Genomic DNA, 18880 nt, shown 5'->3' on the forward strand with positions numbered 1-18880 from the left:
AACAACATGACTGATAAGACGGGATTACCGTACCACTCTGGAGCAGCACGTGATCTCGTCGACCTGCGTGGTTCAACAGAAACTTGAACTGGAGTTTCATGATCATCATCATTAACTTCCTCCTCAACCGGCGTCGCAATGACAGAGGTTTCCCCTTGCCCTGCGCCACCATCCAGAGGGATGATAGGTTCGACAACCTCGTCAAGTTCTATCTTCCTCCCACTCAATTCTCTCGAGAGAAACTCCTTTTCGAGAAAAGCTCCGTTCTTAGCAACAAACACTTTGCCCTCGGATTTGAGATAGAAGGTGTACCCAACTCTCTCTTTTGGGTAACCTATGAAGACGCACTTTTCCGCTTTGGGTTCCAGCTTTTCAGGCTGAAGCTTTTTGACATAAGCATCACATCCCCAAACTTTAAGAAACGACAACTTTGGCCTCTTGCCATACCACAGTTCGTATGGTGTCGTCTCAACGGATTTTGATGGTGCCCTATTTAAAGTGAATGCAGCTGTTTCTAATGCATAACCCCAAAATGATAACGGCAAATCAGTAAGAGACATCATAGATCGTACCATCTCTAACAAAGTACGATTACGACGTTCGGACACACCATTACGCTGTGGTGTTCCAGGCGGTGTTAACTGTGAAACAATTCCACATTGTCTTAAGTGAGCACCAAACTCGAAACTCAGATATTCACCCCCACGATCAGACCGTAGAAACTTGATCTTCTTGTTACGATGATTTTCCACTTCACTCTGAAATTGCTTGAACTTTTCAAATGTTTCAGACTTGTGCTTCATCAAGTAGACATAACCATATCTACTTAAATCGTCAGTGAAGGTGAGAAAATAACGATATCCGCCGCGTGCCTCCACGCTCATTGGACCACACACATCGGTATGTATGATTTCCAATAAGTCACTTGCACGCTCCATTGTTCCGGAGAACGGAGTCTTAGTCATCTTGCCCATGAGGCATGGTTCGCACGTGTCAAGTGAATCAATGTCAAGTTACTCCAAAAGTCCATCAGCATGGAGTTTCTTCATGCGCTTTACACCAATATGACCCAAGCGGCAGTGCCACAAAAATATGGCGCTATCATTGTTCACTCTAACTCTTTAGGTCTCTATGTTATGTACATGCGTATCGCTATCAAGATTCAATATGAACAATCCTCTCACATTCGGTGCATGACCATAAAAGATGTTACTCATAGAAATAGAACAACCATTATTCTCAGACTTAAAAGAGTAACCGTCCCGCAATAAACAAGATCCAGATATAATGTTCATGCTCAACGCAGGCACTAAATAACAATGATTTAAGTTCATCACTAATCCCGATGGTAGCTGAAGTGACACTGTGCCGACGGCGATTGCATCAACCTTGGAACCATTTCCTACGCGCATCGTCACTTCGTCTTTCGCCAGCCTTCGTCTATTCCGCAGTTCCTGCTTCGAGTTGCAAATATGAGCAACAGAACCGATATCGAATACCCAGGCACTACTACGAGAGCCGGTTAAGTACACATCAATAACATGTATATCAAATATACCTGATTTTTCTTTGCCCGCCTTCTTATCTGCCAGATACTTGGGGCAATTGCGCTTCCAGTGACCCATACCCTTGCAATAGAAATACTCCGTTTCAGGCTTAGGTCCAGCTTTGGGTTTCTTCGGCGGATTGGCAACAGGTTTGCCGCTCTTCTTTGAATTGCCCTTCTTGCCTTTGCCGTTTCTCTTGAAACTAGTGGTCTTATTCACCATCAACACTTGATGCTCTTTACGGAGTTCAGACTCTGCGACTTTCAACATCGCAAACAACTCGCCGGGAGACTTGTTCATCCCTTGCATGTTGTAGTTCAACACAAAGCCTTTGTAGCTTGGCGGCAGTGATTGAAGGATTCTGTCAGTGATAGCTTCTTGCGGGAGTCAATCCCCAGTTCGGCTAGACGGTTTGAGTACCCAGACATTTTGAGCACATGTTCACTGACAGACGAGTTTTCCTCCATCTTGCAAGCATAGAATTTATCGGAGGTCTCATACCTCTCGATCCGGGCGTTCTTCTGAAAGATAAACTCCAACTCCTGGAACATCTCAAATGCTCCATGACGCTCAAAGCGACGTTGAAGTCCCGGTTCTAAGCCATACAAGACTGCACATTGAACTATTGAGTAATCCTCCTTACGTGCTAACCAAGCGTTCTTAACATCCTGATCAGCCGTAGCGGGTGGTTCATCTCCTAGCGTAGCATTAAGGACATAATCCTTCTTCCCAGCTTGTAAGATTAGCTTAAGATTACGAGCCCAGTCTACAAAGTTGCTTCCATCATCTTTCAACTTAGCTTTCTCTAGGAACGTATTAAAATTCAGGATGACTGTCGCGTGAGCCATGATCTACAACACAAATATATTCAAAGTGGACTTAGACTATGTTCAAGATAATTAGAGTTCAACTTAATCAAATTATATGCTAAACTCCCACTCAAAAAGTACATCTCTCTAGTCATTTGAGTGGTTCATGATCCACTTACACTATCCCAAGTCCGATCATCACGTGAGTTGAGTATAGTTTCAGTGGTAAGCATCCCTATGCTAATCATATCAACTATATGATTCATGATCGACCTTTCGGTCTCATGTGTTCCGAGGCCATGTCTGCACATGCTAGGCTCGTCAAGCTTAACCCGAGTGTTCCGCGTGCGCAACTGTTTTGCACCCGTTGTATGTGAACGTTGAGTCTATCACACCCGATCATCACGTGGTGTCTCGAAACGACGAACTGTAGCAACGGTGCACAGTCGGGGAGAACACAATTTTGTCTTGAAATTTTAGTGAGAGATCACCTCATAATGCTACCGTCGTTCTAAGCAAAATAAGGTGCATAAAAGGATTAACATCACATGCAATTCATAAGTGACATGATATGGCCATCAACACGTGCTTCTTGATCTCCATCACCAAAGCACCGGCACGATCTTCTTGTCACCGGCGCCACACCATGATCATCCATCAACGTGTTGCCATCGGGGTTGTCGTGCTACTTATGCTATTACTACTAAAGCTACATCCTAGCAAAATAGTAAACGCATCTGCAAGCACAAACATTAGTATAAAGACAACCCTATGGCTCCTGCCGGTTGCCGTACCATCGACGTGCAAGTCGATATTTCTATTACAACATGATCATCTCATACATCCAATATATCACATCACATCGTTGGCCATATCACATCACAATCATACCCTGCAAAAACAAGTTAGACGTCCTCTAATTTTGTTGTTGCATGTTTTACGTGGTGACCAAGGGTATCTAGTAGGATCGCATCTTACTTACGCAAACACCACAACGGAGATATATGAGTTGCTATTTAACCTCATCCAAGGACCTCCTCGGTCAAATCCGATTCAACTAAAGTTGGAGAAACCGACACTTGCCAGTCATCTTTGAGCAAAGGGGGGTACTCGTAACGATGAAACCAGTCTCTCGTAAGCGTACGAGTAATGTCGGTCCAAGCCGCTTCAATCCAACAATACCGCAGAATCAAGAAAAGACTAAGGAGGGCAGCAAAACGCACATCACCGCCCACAAAAACTTTTGTGTTCTACTCGAGAAGACATCTACGCATGAACCTAGCTCATGATGCCACTGTTGGGGAACGTCGCATGGGAAACAAAATTTTTCCTACGCGCACGAAGACCTATCATGGTGATGTCCATCTACGGGAGGGGATGAGTGATCTACGTACCCTTGTAGACCATACAGCAGAAGCGTTAGAGAACGCGGTTGATGTAGTGGAACGTCCTCACGTCCCTCGATCCGCCCCGCGAACAATCCCGCGATCAGTCCCACGATCTAGTACCGAACGGACGGCACCTCCGCGTTCAGCACACGTACAGCTCGACGATGATCTCGGCCTTCTTGATCCAGCAAGAGAGACGGAGAGGTAGAAGAGTTCTCCGGCAGTGTGACGGCGCTCCGGAGGTTGGTGATGACCTTGTCTCAGCAGGGCTCCGCCCGAGCTCCGCAGAAACGCGATCTAGAGGAAAAACCGTGGAGGTATGTGGTCGGGCTGCCGTGGAAAAGTCGTCTCAAATCAGCCCTAAAACCTCCGTATATATAGGTGGGAGGGAGGGGGCCTTGCCTTAGGGTCCAAGGACCCTCAAGGGGGTCGGCCGAGCCAAGGGGGAGGACTCTCCCCCCCCCAAACCGAGTTGGACTAGGTTTGGTGGGAGGGAGTCCCCCTCCCTTCCCACCTCCTCCCTTTTTTTTTCTCTCTTGATTTTCTTCTCCTTGGCGCATAGGGCACTTGTGGGCTGTCCCACCAGCCCACTAAGGGCTGGTGTGTCTCCCCAAGGCCTATGGGCTTCCCCGGGGTGGGTTGCCCCCCCCCGGTGAACTCCCGGAACCCATTCGTCATTCCCGGTACATTCCCGGTAACTCCGAAAACCTTCCAGTAATCAAATGAGGTCATCCTATATATCAATCTTCGTTTCCGGACCATTCCGGAAACCCTCGTGACGTCCGTGATCTCATCCGGGACTCCGAACAACATTCGGTAACCAACCATATAACTCAAATACACATAAAACAACGTCGAACCTTAAGTGTGCAGACCCTGCGGGTTCGAGAACTATGTAGACATGACCCGAGAGACTCCTCGGTCAATATCCAATAGCGGGACCTAGATTCCCATATTGGATCCTACATATTCTACGAAGATCTTATCGTTTGAACCTCAGTGCCAAGGATTCGTATAATCCCGTATGTCATTCCCTTTGTCCTTCGGTATGTTACTTGCCCGAGATTCGATCGTCACTATCCGCATACCTATTTCAATCTCGTTTACCGGCAAGTCTCTTTACTCGTTCCGTAATACAAGATCCCGCAACTTACACTAAGTTACATTGCTTGCAAGGCTTGTGTCTGATGTTGTATTACCGAGTGGGCCCCGAGATACCTCTCCGTCACACGGAGTGACAAATCCCAGTCTTGATCCATACTAACTCAACTAACACCTTCGGAGATACCTGTAGAGCATCTTTATAGTCACCCAGTTACGTTGTGACGTTTGATACACACAAAGCATTCCTCCGGTGTCAGTGAGTTATATGATCTCATGGTCATAGGAATAAATACTTGACACGCAGAAAACAGTAGCAACAAAATGACACGATCAACATGCTACGTCTATTAGTTTGGGTCTAGTCCATCACGTGATTCTCCCAATGACGTGATCCAGTTATCAAGCAACAACACCTTGTTCATAATCAGAAGACACTGACTATCATTGACCAACTGGCTAGCCAACTAGAGGCATGCTAGGGACAGTGTTTTGTCTATGTATCCACACATGTAAATGAGTCTTCATTCAATACAATTATAGCATGGATAATAAACTATTATCTTGATACAGGAATTATAATAATAACTATATTTATTATTGCCTCTAGGGCATAATTCCAACAACAAATAGAAGCAAGTATAATCGAGAATACATAATTCTACAATGTAGATAAGAATAGAATGCAGTAATATCTGAAAGAAAACTTGAAATAAATATTTGAAGAACAAATAGATCAATTCAGTTAAGAGGACCACAAGGTTAGATATGCAATTTAGTAACCTACTATCCATCCAGCTTGGTGGGGATACGCCCATCCATCTTTCTCTGAAATAATCTGCAATTTAAGAGCAAAATCTGAATACAACTGCCGGCCAGCACATGATTTTTCCAAGAGAGATAATTGGATGAATGCAAGGCATATGGATTTTCATACCATAAACAAACAATAATTCAGAACACGTTAAATAAATAGACTGCATAGCTATAAATAAACAAAAATTTAGAACAGATGCCTATGAACGTGGCTCCGCTAGCTAGTTGGTTCAGAACAAAAATATGAGAGGCAGATGCCTAGTAGTCTAACAAGATAGAGGAGACATCTTCTTTCAACACACGGGCTCATGCGAAAATTCAGAACAACTGCCGGCTTGGGATTCGGATTATTGCCGCGGAAGCTCGCCGACGCCGAGGGAAATCTGTACAGAAAGGGAAGCTCACCTTGGATGATTACCGCCGGTTCGAGTTGCTGCTCATGGTCACCTGGAGTCCTGGAGTGGTCGTTACAGTCGCCGGAAGGAACGGTGGAGGGGGATCTGGGGGGCCGGAAGCGGGGGATGAGGACGGGCGGACGCGGACGAGCCTTCGGCACGGCAATGGAGGAAGAGGACCGGGAGGGGGTAGTTGCACGGAAGAGGAGGACAGATGATGGCTGGCTGGCCGCCGACGGCGGAGGAGAAGCGAGCGCTCGAAGGATCCCGCGGGATCAGGCGCGACCGATGGATCGAGGGGAACGGCGGCGGCGGAGACCTGGCCGGAGTCGTCGGAGGGGCCGTCGTCGGCGAGGAGCGAGGCCGCCTGGCGTATCGACACGGAGAGCTGCGACAGCTCCTCCATGGCCTCCATGGTGGGTCTGTACCGCGCCGGCAGGGGGCGGATCCCGCGGGATCAGGCGCGGCCGATGGATCCAGCGGCGGCCCTCGTCAACCTGACGCGGGTTTGAACCGCCGCCGATACGGGGGAGGCGAGGCGAGGCAGAGAGATGGGGTGGGGGGGAAGAGAGGGACGAGGCAGTCGGCCGGTTCTGGGTAAGAGACTTTTTTTTTCTGTATTTAATCGATCGGTTTACTGAGGGATGGAAAAAACGATGGAACTGACAGTGCTAGCTAGGGGATCTATCGTGGTTGAACCATCCTACGAGGTCGAACCATCACGAGACAGATTCCTTTTTAATAGTAGAGATAAAAGACAAACAAAACAGACTTCCATTCGAGGTCATGGGTTAGTGTTTGCCTAAGATCTCCCTATCGTCCATCGCGCTCGTGTTTCCGCACGTGCACCAGTGCACCGGGATCACATCGCACTGCGCGAACCACCCCAAAACGGCCAAAAGTCCTCACTGGACTCCACCCACTCCCCCCACCCCGCGGATCCGGAATCCTCCACGAAATTAACGAGGCTCCCCTGCCGCCCGGCCGGCGCGCAAGGTCAGCATCATCGTCCATCGATCGAAGCCAGTGCGCCCCCGCGGCCAGATCCGAGCGGAGGGATGACGGGGGCGGCGTCGCAGGCGTACGGGGAGGCGTGGTACTGGGACGAGCGGTACCGCAAGGAGTCAGGGCCCTTCGACTGGTACCAGAAGTACCCCGCCCTCGCGCCGCTGCTCCGCCTCTACGTGCGCCCGCACCAGCGCCTCCTCCTCGTCGGATGCGGCAACTCCGGTGAGTAGCCTATCTCCACTCCACTCCACTCGCCCATGCACCCTCGGGGCCAGGCGGGATCGATCAGGGAGGGAGTTTCTCTGGGCACCTTGGTTGACCTGCTCCATCGTCTCTCTCTCTCTCTTTCTCTCGATTAGTTGGGATCGCCAGGAGACTACTCACTCGATCGATCAACTGTAGCGCAATGCAGAATGTATGCTCTACGGAGTCTCTACGTTTCTGTAAAATGAATCGAATGTTGTTAGACATAAAGGTTTCGTCAATTACTCAGCATTTGCTCAGTGGTATTCATTCCATCCGTGCGATTACGTGGTAACAGTACAACCAAAGCAACTAGTGATGTAGCAAGTCATTATGTTACTTATTACCAATCTGTGACAACCGGCCTCTTGGCCATGTGCCCCATTACCACTGAAAGCATGTGAAAATATGGTGCGTTGCAGTTCATGGCCATGGCCAAAACATCACGTGCAAAGTGACATGCGCGTATGGGCGACGGTTGCTTTATCAGTGTCATATCATATGTCAGCAAAAAAGTGAAATGGGGTTGTGACTTGTGAGACAGATCCCTAGCGACTCCTTTCCCCAAAGCAGGACCCCTTGTTGTCAATGGAAGATAGTTAACTTGATTTATCAAACTACTGGTGATATGGAAATTTATGTGCCACATTTCCTTACATCGATTTTTGATAATATTTAGGTCCTAGTTGAGAGTTGTCAAGTGGAATTGGAACAGCAATAGCTGAAATGTGATTAATTACCTTAATCATCATGGCCTCCTGGATCCATTTAGGTTCACCGGCTTGGGTTCATGAAAACTTACTGTCTGATAATTAGCATGGAATTGGCTAGTTACACAGTCCATTCTCATCTTTTCTTGTCGACTACTTATTGTATTGACTGTTGGGCATAGATAATGAAGGAATTATTCTTATCCCTTTTGAAACTGATTGTATTGTTGATTGAGCTGTTTTTTATCACTAATTTGCTATGCAGTTTCAAACTATATAATTTATTTCTGAATTTAGATGTATTTGTTATATTGTTTCCAGCATGTTTATTCTTGGTTTAGTTGAAGTTACTTGTTTTTTATCTATTTTGATGTTTCACAGTTTTTGGTGAAAACATGGTTCATGATGGTTACCAGGATGTTGTCAACATTGATATATCGTCTGTGGTGATTGAACAGATGAAGAAGAAATACCATGATAAGCCTCAACTAAAGTGTATAACCTTTGTTCCCAACATTTGATTTAGACATTGAATCCCTGCAGAGTGTCTATGGCTTACTATTGTATTATTTCCTGCAATTTACAGACACGAAGATGGATGTAAGAAACATGTCAGACTTTGAGTCTGGTTCATTTGATGCTGTTATTGACAAAGGTATCGTTACGATATAATGGTTGCCAGCATTATGGAACATCTATGCATGCGTATGTAACATGCAATCGAGTTCTAAACCATTCTGTTATTTGCAGGAACACTAGATTCTATTATGGTGAGTCAATTGTTGCCAGGATACTCAGATATTCTTCCTTGCCATACTCAGAGACGTGTTTCTTGTATTGTAGTGCGGCCAAAATTCACAAGAGCATGCAGCGAAGATGCTAGGAGAGGTGAACAGGTAAAGAACAGACTGATATTTGTTGTGATATCTCTGTTTATTTGACTATAAATTTCTTTTTTTTTTCTACCTGCAGAATCCTCAACGATAAGGGGGTCTACATTATGGTAAATGATAGTATTATTAACATGGTAACTCTGTGATATTCTTCTTGTGTGTATAAACTTCTTCGAGTGTCACAATGCTACAGATTACTTATGGGGATCCAAGTTATCGATTGAATCTTCTGAAGGACCTCCAATTTTGGACAGTAAAGCTTCACGTCATAGGTTAGTCGGTTTTGCCACCTGTTCGACTTAACAATGTCCTACTCTTGACCTCTTTGATATTTTCTGAAGCTCTAAATAACAGTGTTATTTGTTTTACGGTTTTACATACACAATCGACATAGCAGATAGGTGGGAGAGAAGTTCCAAAAAGACATGGGATCTGACCGAGCCACTGCCTTTACATGATGACAGTACATCAATTATCAACCTTCTTGGCCCAAAACCTGATGTTCACTATATTTATGTCTGTATAAAGGTTAGCCATCGACAGGATTGTCAAAATCATCCGAACTTGTTTCCTGAACTCTTCATATGACTAGTTATTGAATAGTCTTACATTGTTATGCAGGACAACGACAGTGCAAGAGTGGACTTGAAGACCGAGGTCAATGAAGCAGACAACTGATTGCATATTATAACTTTTTGGATCGTCGTGTATAACCACTGTAGCGAATAATGTAGGGAATATATTTTATAACTCTTAACTGGTGTCGTTGTTGGCAACAATTTGGCAAAATTACAGCTAGGATGTTGCTTTTCCGATCATCGAATTTGGAATAGAAACAGATTTGCTGTTTTCCTGTCTTAAGATTTTGCGCAGAATTTATTTCCGTGTTTGTGGAACATAGGACCTGCTCGCTGTGTGCGAAATCTTAGAGCAAATGATCTAGATTTTCTGCATAAAGTAAAGCCAGAATCTTGTGTGACGGGAAAGTATCTGGGAAAATTTGTGGATGTTCACAACATATGCATAAAAATCCCTAAAAATAATTGAAATCAGTTTTCAGAAGCTATGTTTTTTTTATGTTCACAACATGTGTTTACAATTCCTAAAAAAATAAAAAGAGAAACTTGATTTCTTTTATGGATTGTCCACACATATGTTGCGAACATTCAAATTTTGTTTCTGATTTTTTGTACTTTTGAATTTGATTTTTGTGAGTAGGTAGCACGGTACTGTATTATAAGAGCATCTCCAGCCATCCCCTAACAGGCTCGGCGCAAAAGAATCGCCCAGTCACGTCCTCAAAGCCCAAGTTTAGTTGGTTAGGGTCGAAATTGACGCCTGTGGACCCATGCCGAAGGAAAGGAATTTGAAGCGAAAACAAAGCGCGATAGATTCCTCCTGTGTGGACCCGTCGAGTCAGCGACTGTGCGTCGATGAGAGCCTTCGTTGTCCTCATCGCCTCGGTTCTTGTGCCAGTTGGGTCTCCAAGGTCTCGCGGCGCAGCGATCGCGAGCCGCCGCGCGTCCCGCCCTTTCCCGCCACGCACACATCGCTCCCGCCTTCTCCCCGCTATAAAAGACGGGCCTCGTCGCCGCTCGCCGCACACTCATCATCCCTCGTCTCCTCATCTCTCTTACCTTCAGCGTTGAAAAAACCCCCCGAGGCCATGGCAGAAAGGTTTCAAATTATGTTTTTAGTTCAATTTATACTAATATCAACGGAAACGCTGAATTTCCTTTAAATTTGTGTTGTTTTTGGCCGAATTTAAGCCGAGTTTGATTTAAAAGAAACGACTGTGGCGACCTTGGGGGACGGCTGGAACCCAAGCCCGTGTCGATTTTTCCACCGTCGCACTTCGAGGCGACGCTATTTCAAGCTTTCGGGGCCGAACGGTTGGAGATGCTTTAAGTCTTTAAAGTACCGGATACTTTTTACTTCTAGGACGAGCCTTTGTGGCCATTTTGACAAACCCACATGTAATATTTCTTTATTTTCAGAAAAATAAAGGAACAACTTTTTCACCTTTTTGTAAGCTAAACAACTTTTTGACCTAAGCGTGCGATTTTCTACTGCACCCATCACGATTCAGTTTAGCCGAGGCAAAGGGAAAGTGGAAGAATCCCTCAGGGGAACGGATCCGTCGTCCATCTTCAATCCAACGCCCCCAGATTCGACACGTCTCCCTCTCTTTCCCTCCCCCTCCCTAAAAATCCCTCTCCCCCGTTCTCCAGCCGCCTTCCTTCGGCCCCGCAGCTTTCTCTCTCCTCACCGCCGCGCGTGTGCCCCTCCTTTCTGTCTCCCTCTCTCTCTCCTCCGCGGGCGCTCCCTCACTCTCCTCCCATCCGTCTAATGGAGGCTCTCGCGGGCGCCGCCGCCGCCGCCTCGTCCGCGCTCCTCCCGTCCTTCCCCGCCCACCAGTCTCACTCCCGCGTAGCGCTCCGCGCCCGCCCCTGCGGGCCCCTCCGCGCGGCTTCCGCCGGCGGCGGCGGAGGCAAGGACGACGCCGCCAAGCCGAACGGGACCCCCGTCGTCAAGGTAACGAACAGTGCCTGCACGCTTACGTGATGCGGTGTAAGAAGTGACGAAGATTTTGGTCGGGTGGTGGTTGCTGGGGTATGTTTGTGGTGTGGCAGTGTAGAACATGCTGGGTTTAGGGATTTCTTTCAGATGCGAGGCCCTGGGCCTACCTAGACCTGGGTTGTTCCATTATGTTCTAGGTTTTGAAGCTTGATATCTTTGAAATCGGTCGGGAAGTTTTGTGGATGCCATGAAAGTGAACTTCCTTTAGTACCAAATCAACCTAGAACTTCGGAACGATGAACTAGTTGGGAATCATATCTATGCGTATGGGTTCACAAAGATACTTATTATTTAGCTTCTTGTTGGAATCACAATTAAGGTGATCCTGTATTTATTTTTAACAACTCAGGAGTGAATCAGGTCATTTTCTTTTAGTTTGCCTTTAGTAGGTCACATATCTTTGGTTTGTACTAAATTGCCTGACAGTCGAAGGTTGATCCAAGTCAAAATGGAGCTCTTGGTCCGGTCACAACTGAGAAGTCACGCACGACCTCATCAACCAATACGACTCCTGACTCAAGTGGATCCAGAGCTGGCTTGTTCAGAACCCCTATATCAGGTGGTGTGCAGAGCGCGACTTTTGCCCATGGTTTACCTCCACCGGCTTTGGCTGTTCGCAATTTAATGGAACAGGTAGCTTCTGTTAATTATCTCCTGGCCTTTGGGCTATTTTCTAGCCGGCTGGATGCTTATTCCTGTCTTACTGTGCTCATTAGGCGCGATTTGCTCATCTATGCACTGTCATGTCTGGCATGCATCATCGACGTGCTGGATATCCATTTGGTTCACTTGTTGACTTTGCTAATGACTCAATGGGCCGTAAGATAGCTACTTGGTTACATTTTGGATATAACTTGTACGCTCTGTTTGGCCTCCTTGGGTAATTATTTTGTGTTGATGTCTTGTGCAGACCCTATATTTTCTCTGTCTCCCTTAGCAATCCACACTAGGAACTTGCTCTCTGATCCAAGATGCACACTTGTTGTCCAGGTATGAAGTTTATCAGCATGTCTTACTGGAGTCTAAAGTTTCCTTGCTTGCTAGTAACTGGATAACAGCATCTAGTCCTTCATTACAGGTACCTGGATGGAGTGGATTGTCTAATGCCCGTGTCACGATATTTGGTGATGTCTACCCTTTGCCAGCTGAACAACAGGTTCCTATTTAGCTTCCTTTGTTGCTTGATAATTGATAGTGCAGACAGCTAGGTAATTACTTTTCTGTGGATAAATTTTTTTGAAAGAAAATGGTAGGGAAAGCCCAACAATATGAATAGGAACCTAAATACACGTGTCCACGGGGATCTAAATGGGATTGTACATCCTCTAAAACCCAAGTGAGCTAGGGGCACTTTCCTTTTCTCTTTTCTATGGATAGCTGGCATGTCAGTCATTATGAGGCTTCTCCCATTGTGTGGAAATCATTGTGGACTAAGATATCAAATTAATAAATTCTCCGAGTTAGATTTTTTTTTTTGGGTTTGTTTTTGGTGTTCCCCTTTTTTTGGCTGCACTTTTCTTATGGTATGAGCTAAGCGAATAGATGTTCTGCCATGGCTGTTACAGAATACATGAATGAAATGCATGACCATTGAGACTGAATGCAGATTTATAATTCCATTGGTGGGTTTGAAAGATTTCATAAACTGACAGTGAATACATGTATCCGCCAGGAATGGGCTCATAAGCAATACGTTGCAAAACATCAACAATGGGCGTCTCAACAGTGGGGAAATTTTTACTACTACAGGATGCAGAATATCAGGTCTGTGATTTAATTTGATGAGTTATACTCTTCTATCATTTCAGGTTGATGAATCCATTTATCGTTTACACAGATGCACATCTCTTCCCCCTTCCGTTACAGAGAATATTTTCTTCACATGGATGCTTGTGTAACTTATGATTTGTGACAAACTATTTGCGATGATGACAGTGACATATATTTTATTGGAGGCTTTGGCACTGTTGCATGGGTAGATGTGAAACAGTATGAAACTATTCAACCTGACAAGATAGCAGTTGATGGGGGCGAACAAAGCTTAAAGGTAAACTATGAATGCCATTATCAGCAGATTTGCTAGGTCATCATACTAGTTATGTGCCCGCCCGTACATGTAATATGTGAGTACAGTAAAACCTTGACCGCTTTTGATGGATGCTCTGCATGACTGCATGTAGGAGTTGAACGCGATTTTCTCTAAACCACTTAGAGAGTTCATGTCTGCTGAAGGGGAGGTTGATGATGCTGCTCTTATATCCGTAGACAGCAAAGGGATAGACATTCGAGTTCGCCAGGGTGCACAGGTAAACTTTATTCAGCTTGCCATCACTAGTAGAGGTGCTATTATCCGAGGAAGAAAATCTTCTCTCCACTGCCTTCAGTTTGCAATTTATTCTGTGCAGTTCAACATCCAGAGACTTGCATTTGACGTACCATACAAGGTGGAGACTCTAGAGGAGGCCAAGAGAGCACTCCATAAGATAATCAAGACAAGCAGCAAATAAAGCGAAGGTCGCACACGCCCTGCACTTGGTTTCACCAGCCCTACAAGCCCGCTTTGTGAGTCGACAAAAATAACGAAGGATCATGTAATTTAGCGTACACAGATGCAAAATAAGATGATTTCTCTTTAATAATGAGAAGCTCTCTGGCAAGCCCCCATATAGTGTGTACCCATTTGCTTGTATCGCTTGAAATGTAGTGAAGCTATGTTGTGCAGCCTGGTGCTTATGGAAGCCGGATGCTTTTGTTGGACAAGTTAGTTGTTGGATTCTGTGTCCCGGCATAGTTATTTTCACTGAAGCATTAGCATCTGGACTCAGCTACAACTTTGAATGTGCTTGTGATGATTTTGACGCTAAATTGTGTGGAGTATTTTTATTGCCATGTCGTTCGGTTTGCCGTACACCTGGAATTGGATTTATGGTGCAAAATGCAGGAACTTTTGAGGACGTGCATTTTTTCTAAGTAAGAGAGTATAGACACTTGGAGCATCTCCAACGGCCGCGCTATATAAGCGTTGGGTTGCAAAAAACGAATTTATAGCGTGCGCGTAGCTGCCGCTGCTTCCTCTATCTCCCTCTAGTCGTCGTCGCCCTTCGCGCACGCCATTTCTGTGCCAAAGAGCGCTCGATCGCATGTTGTCGTCTGGCGCTCACAACGTGTTCGACAAAATGCTTGCAAGGTCTGTATTACTTCAACTTCGCATTTTTTACATGAATTTGATGCATGTTTTCTGTAGTTTTTATAGACTAGTTTAAATTTAATATTGTAGATGAGTTCGTCATATGATTCTTCTTAAGAAGAATTTGATATTGAAGAGAAGGAGGACCTTGCAATGATCCTAGCTATGCACATCAATAAAAAACCGAAGCACGGTGGTTCGGTTATGGGTCGGCAGAAAATTTGGAGGGATAAGATCGATGCCGACAACAGATTGATGAGGCACTATTTTGTGGATAATCCAGTGTACCTCGAGTCGTACTTCCGGCGCCGGTTTAGGATGAGCACCGAGTTGTTCACGCGCATTGTAGAGAAACTGGCGAGTCATGATCGGGTTTTTTCAACAGCGGAGGGATGCCGCCGGAGTACTCGGACATAACACGTTTCAAAAGGTGACAACCGCTTTGCGTATGTTGGCATACGGTGTTCCGACTGATCTAGTTGACGACCACTTGGTCATGGGTGAGAGGCATGCCATCATGTGTGTCAAGCGTTTCGCAGTCGGAATTGTGCAAGTGTTTGACCCGGAGTATTTGAGATCTCCCAATGCTGAAGACGTCGCAAGGCTATTGGAGATGAACAAAGCTCGTGGGTTCCCAGGTATGCTTGGCTCAATAGATTGCATGCATTGAAATTGGAAGAATTGTCCTAAGGCATGGCATGGGCAATTTCACGGCCAAAAAAAGGGTTTCACTATAATCCTTGAAGCGGTAGCCGATCAAGAGACTTGGATTTGGCATGTGTTTTTTGGAATGCCCGGATCTTTGAATGATATCAACGTTGTTAATCGGTCACCACTCATGAATAAGATTGCAAATGGTGAACTACCACCGGTGCAGTTTGTAGCAAATGGTCATACATACAACTATGACTACTATCTTGCGGATGGCATCTAACCAAAGTGGCAAACATTTGTCAAGCCGTTGAAAAAACCGGAAGGTAAGAAAAATTTAGATTTCCACAATGCTCATGCGGTGGCTCGAAAAGATGTGGAGGGAGCTTTTGAGATTTTGCAAGCCCTATTTGCTATTGTGAGAGGACCGACTAGATTTTGGAACCAAAAGATGCTTTGGTACATCATGCACGCTTGTGTGATCATGCATAACATGATCATTGAGAATGAGCGTGGCCAAGATTTAGACTACTCTCAGTATGAGCTCTTGGGACATCCTATGCGAGTGCGTCGTTAGGCTATGAGGATGGCCCGATTTGTTGCCTCCTATCATGCCATTCGACGTGCCGAAACACATGATGATCTTAAGAAGGATCTAATCGAGGAGTGGTGGACATGGAATGACCAACAAAATGAATGCTGATTTTTATGTTTGATGTTGTACGTTTGATGTTGTGGTGTTGAACTATTTGTTTGATCTTAAGACTCGTTGATTTGTATGTTTGATGTTGTACGTTTGATGCCGTGAAATTAATAAACTATGCTATGTCTTTTTTATTGTTTGCAATATCCATATTGTCTTGATGAAAATGACCAAGATGCAAGCTTCGGATGCTCGAGGGCGCTCAGTTTTAGTATGTTCTCTGAAACGGCTCGCGCGCTACACTTTTACGCGGTCGCTGGAGTCGGCGCACTCCGACGCGCTATTTTTATTTATTTCGGCGCTGCATAACTATTTTAACGCGCGCGGCGGTTGGATGTTCGTTGGAGATGCTCTTAGATACTCACAAACAGATTTCTATGAACAGACGGAGTCTTGAGATTGTCGAAGTTACCACAAGCACCTTACTATTGGTGGGATGTCATCACGTTTCATTCAATTTTTCTCACAAAAAAGGGTTCCGTTACAAAAGTTCAACTATTAAGTTATTGGGAAATGTTTGATTATGCTTGGTAAGAGCATCTCCAAGCAGACCTCAACCTTTGTGGCTCCATATACGTGCATGAATGGCCAAGCTTCCTATTTTTAGCCTTCAAAATCATGTGAACATCCACAAGCTTCAAGCATGTAATCCTTAGGAATGGTTATCTTGAACTTGTCCTTGTCAACCATGATCATGAACACTTGATGTCATCCTCTCATGGACACTTGGAATCTCTCTCTTGAGGTGATCCCATGAGAATTACCTAACCCTCATAGACATAGACACCACAAAGTATGGGTTAGTACACAACGTGCAATTGACAATTACCAACCATACCACAGGATCCCATGTGGTACATCATTTGCGCCTGTGTGATGATCAACTTTGAGTTAAGTCTTTGATCTTCAGCTTGGTCAACATTTATCGTAGATCCATGATTAATCTTGATGTCTTGAAGGCCCTATTGATTTCTTGTGAGGCTTCATTGCTTTAAAAATGATTACCTGATAGAGGCGATGTTGTCCCTGTCTTTCGATGAGATCGTGGGTATCGTTTTGGTAGAGTCGACTTTGACGATCCGACTACGAACGTGTAAGGAGGTCGCGCCTTAGCAATCGCTAAACCAACTCCGAGAGGTTATTGACCACGCCGGAGCACGATTAACCTAACCACGAAGGTATGTTTCCTGCACGCAAACGAAGAACAAGCAAGAAACTAAGGTGCAATCAAGGTATTGCGAATATAAGAGGAAAGCTTTATTGATGAAGGTGGGGTTCTGTGACGCCTTTGTCTGGTCGTAGAACACAAACGAAGAACACGAAGTTGCAGCTATGGCGAACTTATAATCTAAACAAAACCTAAGTCTAAACGGTGTCCTAAGGGCTGTATATATGAGGGAATAGAGAGGCAATTTCGTGACCCTTGGAGGAGGGGTCCGAAAACAGCCCTAAACTCGGTTTCCCCACACATACGGACTCTAAAAATAGCCTATATTATGGTATTTCGAAATTACATGGGCCTGGCCCAAAAATAAGGTGGCGCAACACCTATAATAGCCTATGGACGAAATTTATAAAGTGACGTCTTGAATATTTCATCCAAGGCTCATGCTCTCCTTATGGTGGCTTTAAAGTGCGAAAATCACCAGTGGAAGCTCCATTGTTCTCTCCCGCGCGTGCACCTTCTTCTCCATGCTTGATCCCGCTCCAACGGATATCCTTCTTGTCCATGCTAGGTCCTTCATTCATGAGCACAACAAAAGTATCTAACTTAGGCAGCATCATATGTTCATGAACATTAGAAGTATTTCCAAGAAACGAAAGGACCTAGTAATTCAATTGGCGTGCACGAGCTCTAGTAACTGGTCCAGTATGTATATTAGCTGGGGCTGTGGGTGTAACAATGGTGTTGATGTCCTCATCATCCTCCCCTTCTTGAATTGAAGTCGTCCTCGACGGAAGCTCATCTTACTCACCCAAATATGGCTTCAAATCTGCAATATTAAAAGTGGGACTAACCCAAAATCTGTAGGCAGCTCAAGTCTATATGCATTATCATTTATTTTCTCTAACACTTTGAAAGGACCATCATCACGCGGCATTAGCTTTGACTTGCGCAAATCAGGAAACCTATCCTTACGCAAATGCAACCAAACAAGATCTCCAGGTGCAAAGACAATATGTTTTCTACCCTTATCTCCAGCAAGTTTATATTTAGCATTCATGCGCTCAATGTTTTCCTTAGTTAACTCATGCATCTTTAATATCAAATCAGCACGTTCTTCAGCATCAAAATTATCCTTCTCCGAAGATGGAAGAGGTAACAAATCAATAGGTGCACGAGGTAGGAAACCATACACAACTTCAAAAGGACACATCTTTGTAGTAGAATGCAGCGAACGATTATAAGCAAATTCAATATGAGGCAAGCATTCTTCCCACAGTTTTAGATTGTTCTTCAAAACAGCCCTATGCATAGTAGACAAAGATCTATTGACTACTTCAGTTTGTCCATCAGTTTGGGGGTGACATGTAGTACTAAAAAGCAATTTTGTCCCCAACTTAGCCCATAAACATCGCCAAAAGTGGCTAAGAAATTTAGCATCACGATCTGAAACAATCGTATTTGGCACACCATGCAAGAGAATAATTTCACGAAAGAACAAATCAGCCACATTAGCGGCATCATCACTTTTATGACACGGTATAAAGTGTGCCATTTTAGAAAATCTATCCACGACAACAAATATGCTATCCCTCCCCTTCTTTGTTTGATGTAAACCTAAAACAAAGTCCATAGATATATCCTCCCAAGGAACACTAGGTACATGCAAGTGCATATATAAATC

General features: G+C 44.9%; 2 protein-coding genes across 3 annotated transcripts; both read left to right on the forward strand.

Annotated features, from left to right (window-relative positions):
• The first annotated feature begins 6953 nt into the window (after window positions 1-6953).
• On the forward strand, window positions 6954-9771 carry LOC123413566 (EEF1A lysine methyltransferase 4). 2 transcript variants are annotated; one of them, XM_045106499.1, is made up of 9 exons: window positions 6954-7286; window positions 8399-8512; window positions 8604-8672; window positions 8768-8787; window positions 8861-8913; window positions 8990-9020; window positions 9104-9182; window positions 9305-9438; window positions 9532-9771. In XM_045106499.1, exons 1-9 carry the CDS (start codon window positions 7115-7117, stop codon window positions 9586-9588), a joined length of 729 nt encoding a protein of 242 aa, XP_044962434.1. In that variant the 5' UTR covers window positions 6954-7114; the 3' UTR covers window positions 9589-9771. The 2 variants fall into 2 exon arrangements, with proteins under 2 accessions (XP_044962434.1, XP_044962432.1); XM_045106497.1 differs by having other exon boundaries at window positions 7024-7286; window positions 9308-9438.
• Window positions 9772-11148: 1377 nt separating this feature from the next.
• On the forward strand, window positions 11149-14301 carry LOC123413565. The gene is made up of 9 exons (XM_045106496.1): window positions 11149-11445; window positions 11917-12123; window positions 12207-12309; window positions 12401-12480; window positions 12569-12646; window positions 13163-13254; window positions 13426-13537; window positions 13671-13796; window positions 13896-14301. Exons 1-9 carry the CDS (start codon window positions 11260-11262, stop codon window positions 13995-13997), a joined length of 1086 nt encoding a protein of 361 aa, XP_044962431.1. The 5' UTR covers window positions 11149-11259; the 3' UTR covers window positions 13998-14301.
• The last annotated feature ends 4579 nt before the right edge of the window (window positions 14302-18880 follow it).

Source organism: Hordeum vulgare, chromosome 7H (genome assembly GCF_904849725.1).
Source record: "Hordeum vulgare subsp. vulgare chromosome 7H, MorexV3_pseudomolecules_assembly, whole genome shotgun sequence".
Lineage (NCBI taxonomy): Eukaryota > Viridiplantae > Streptophyta > Magnoliopsida > Poales > Poaceae > Hordeum > Hordeum vulgare.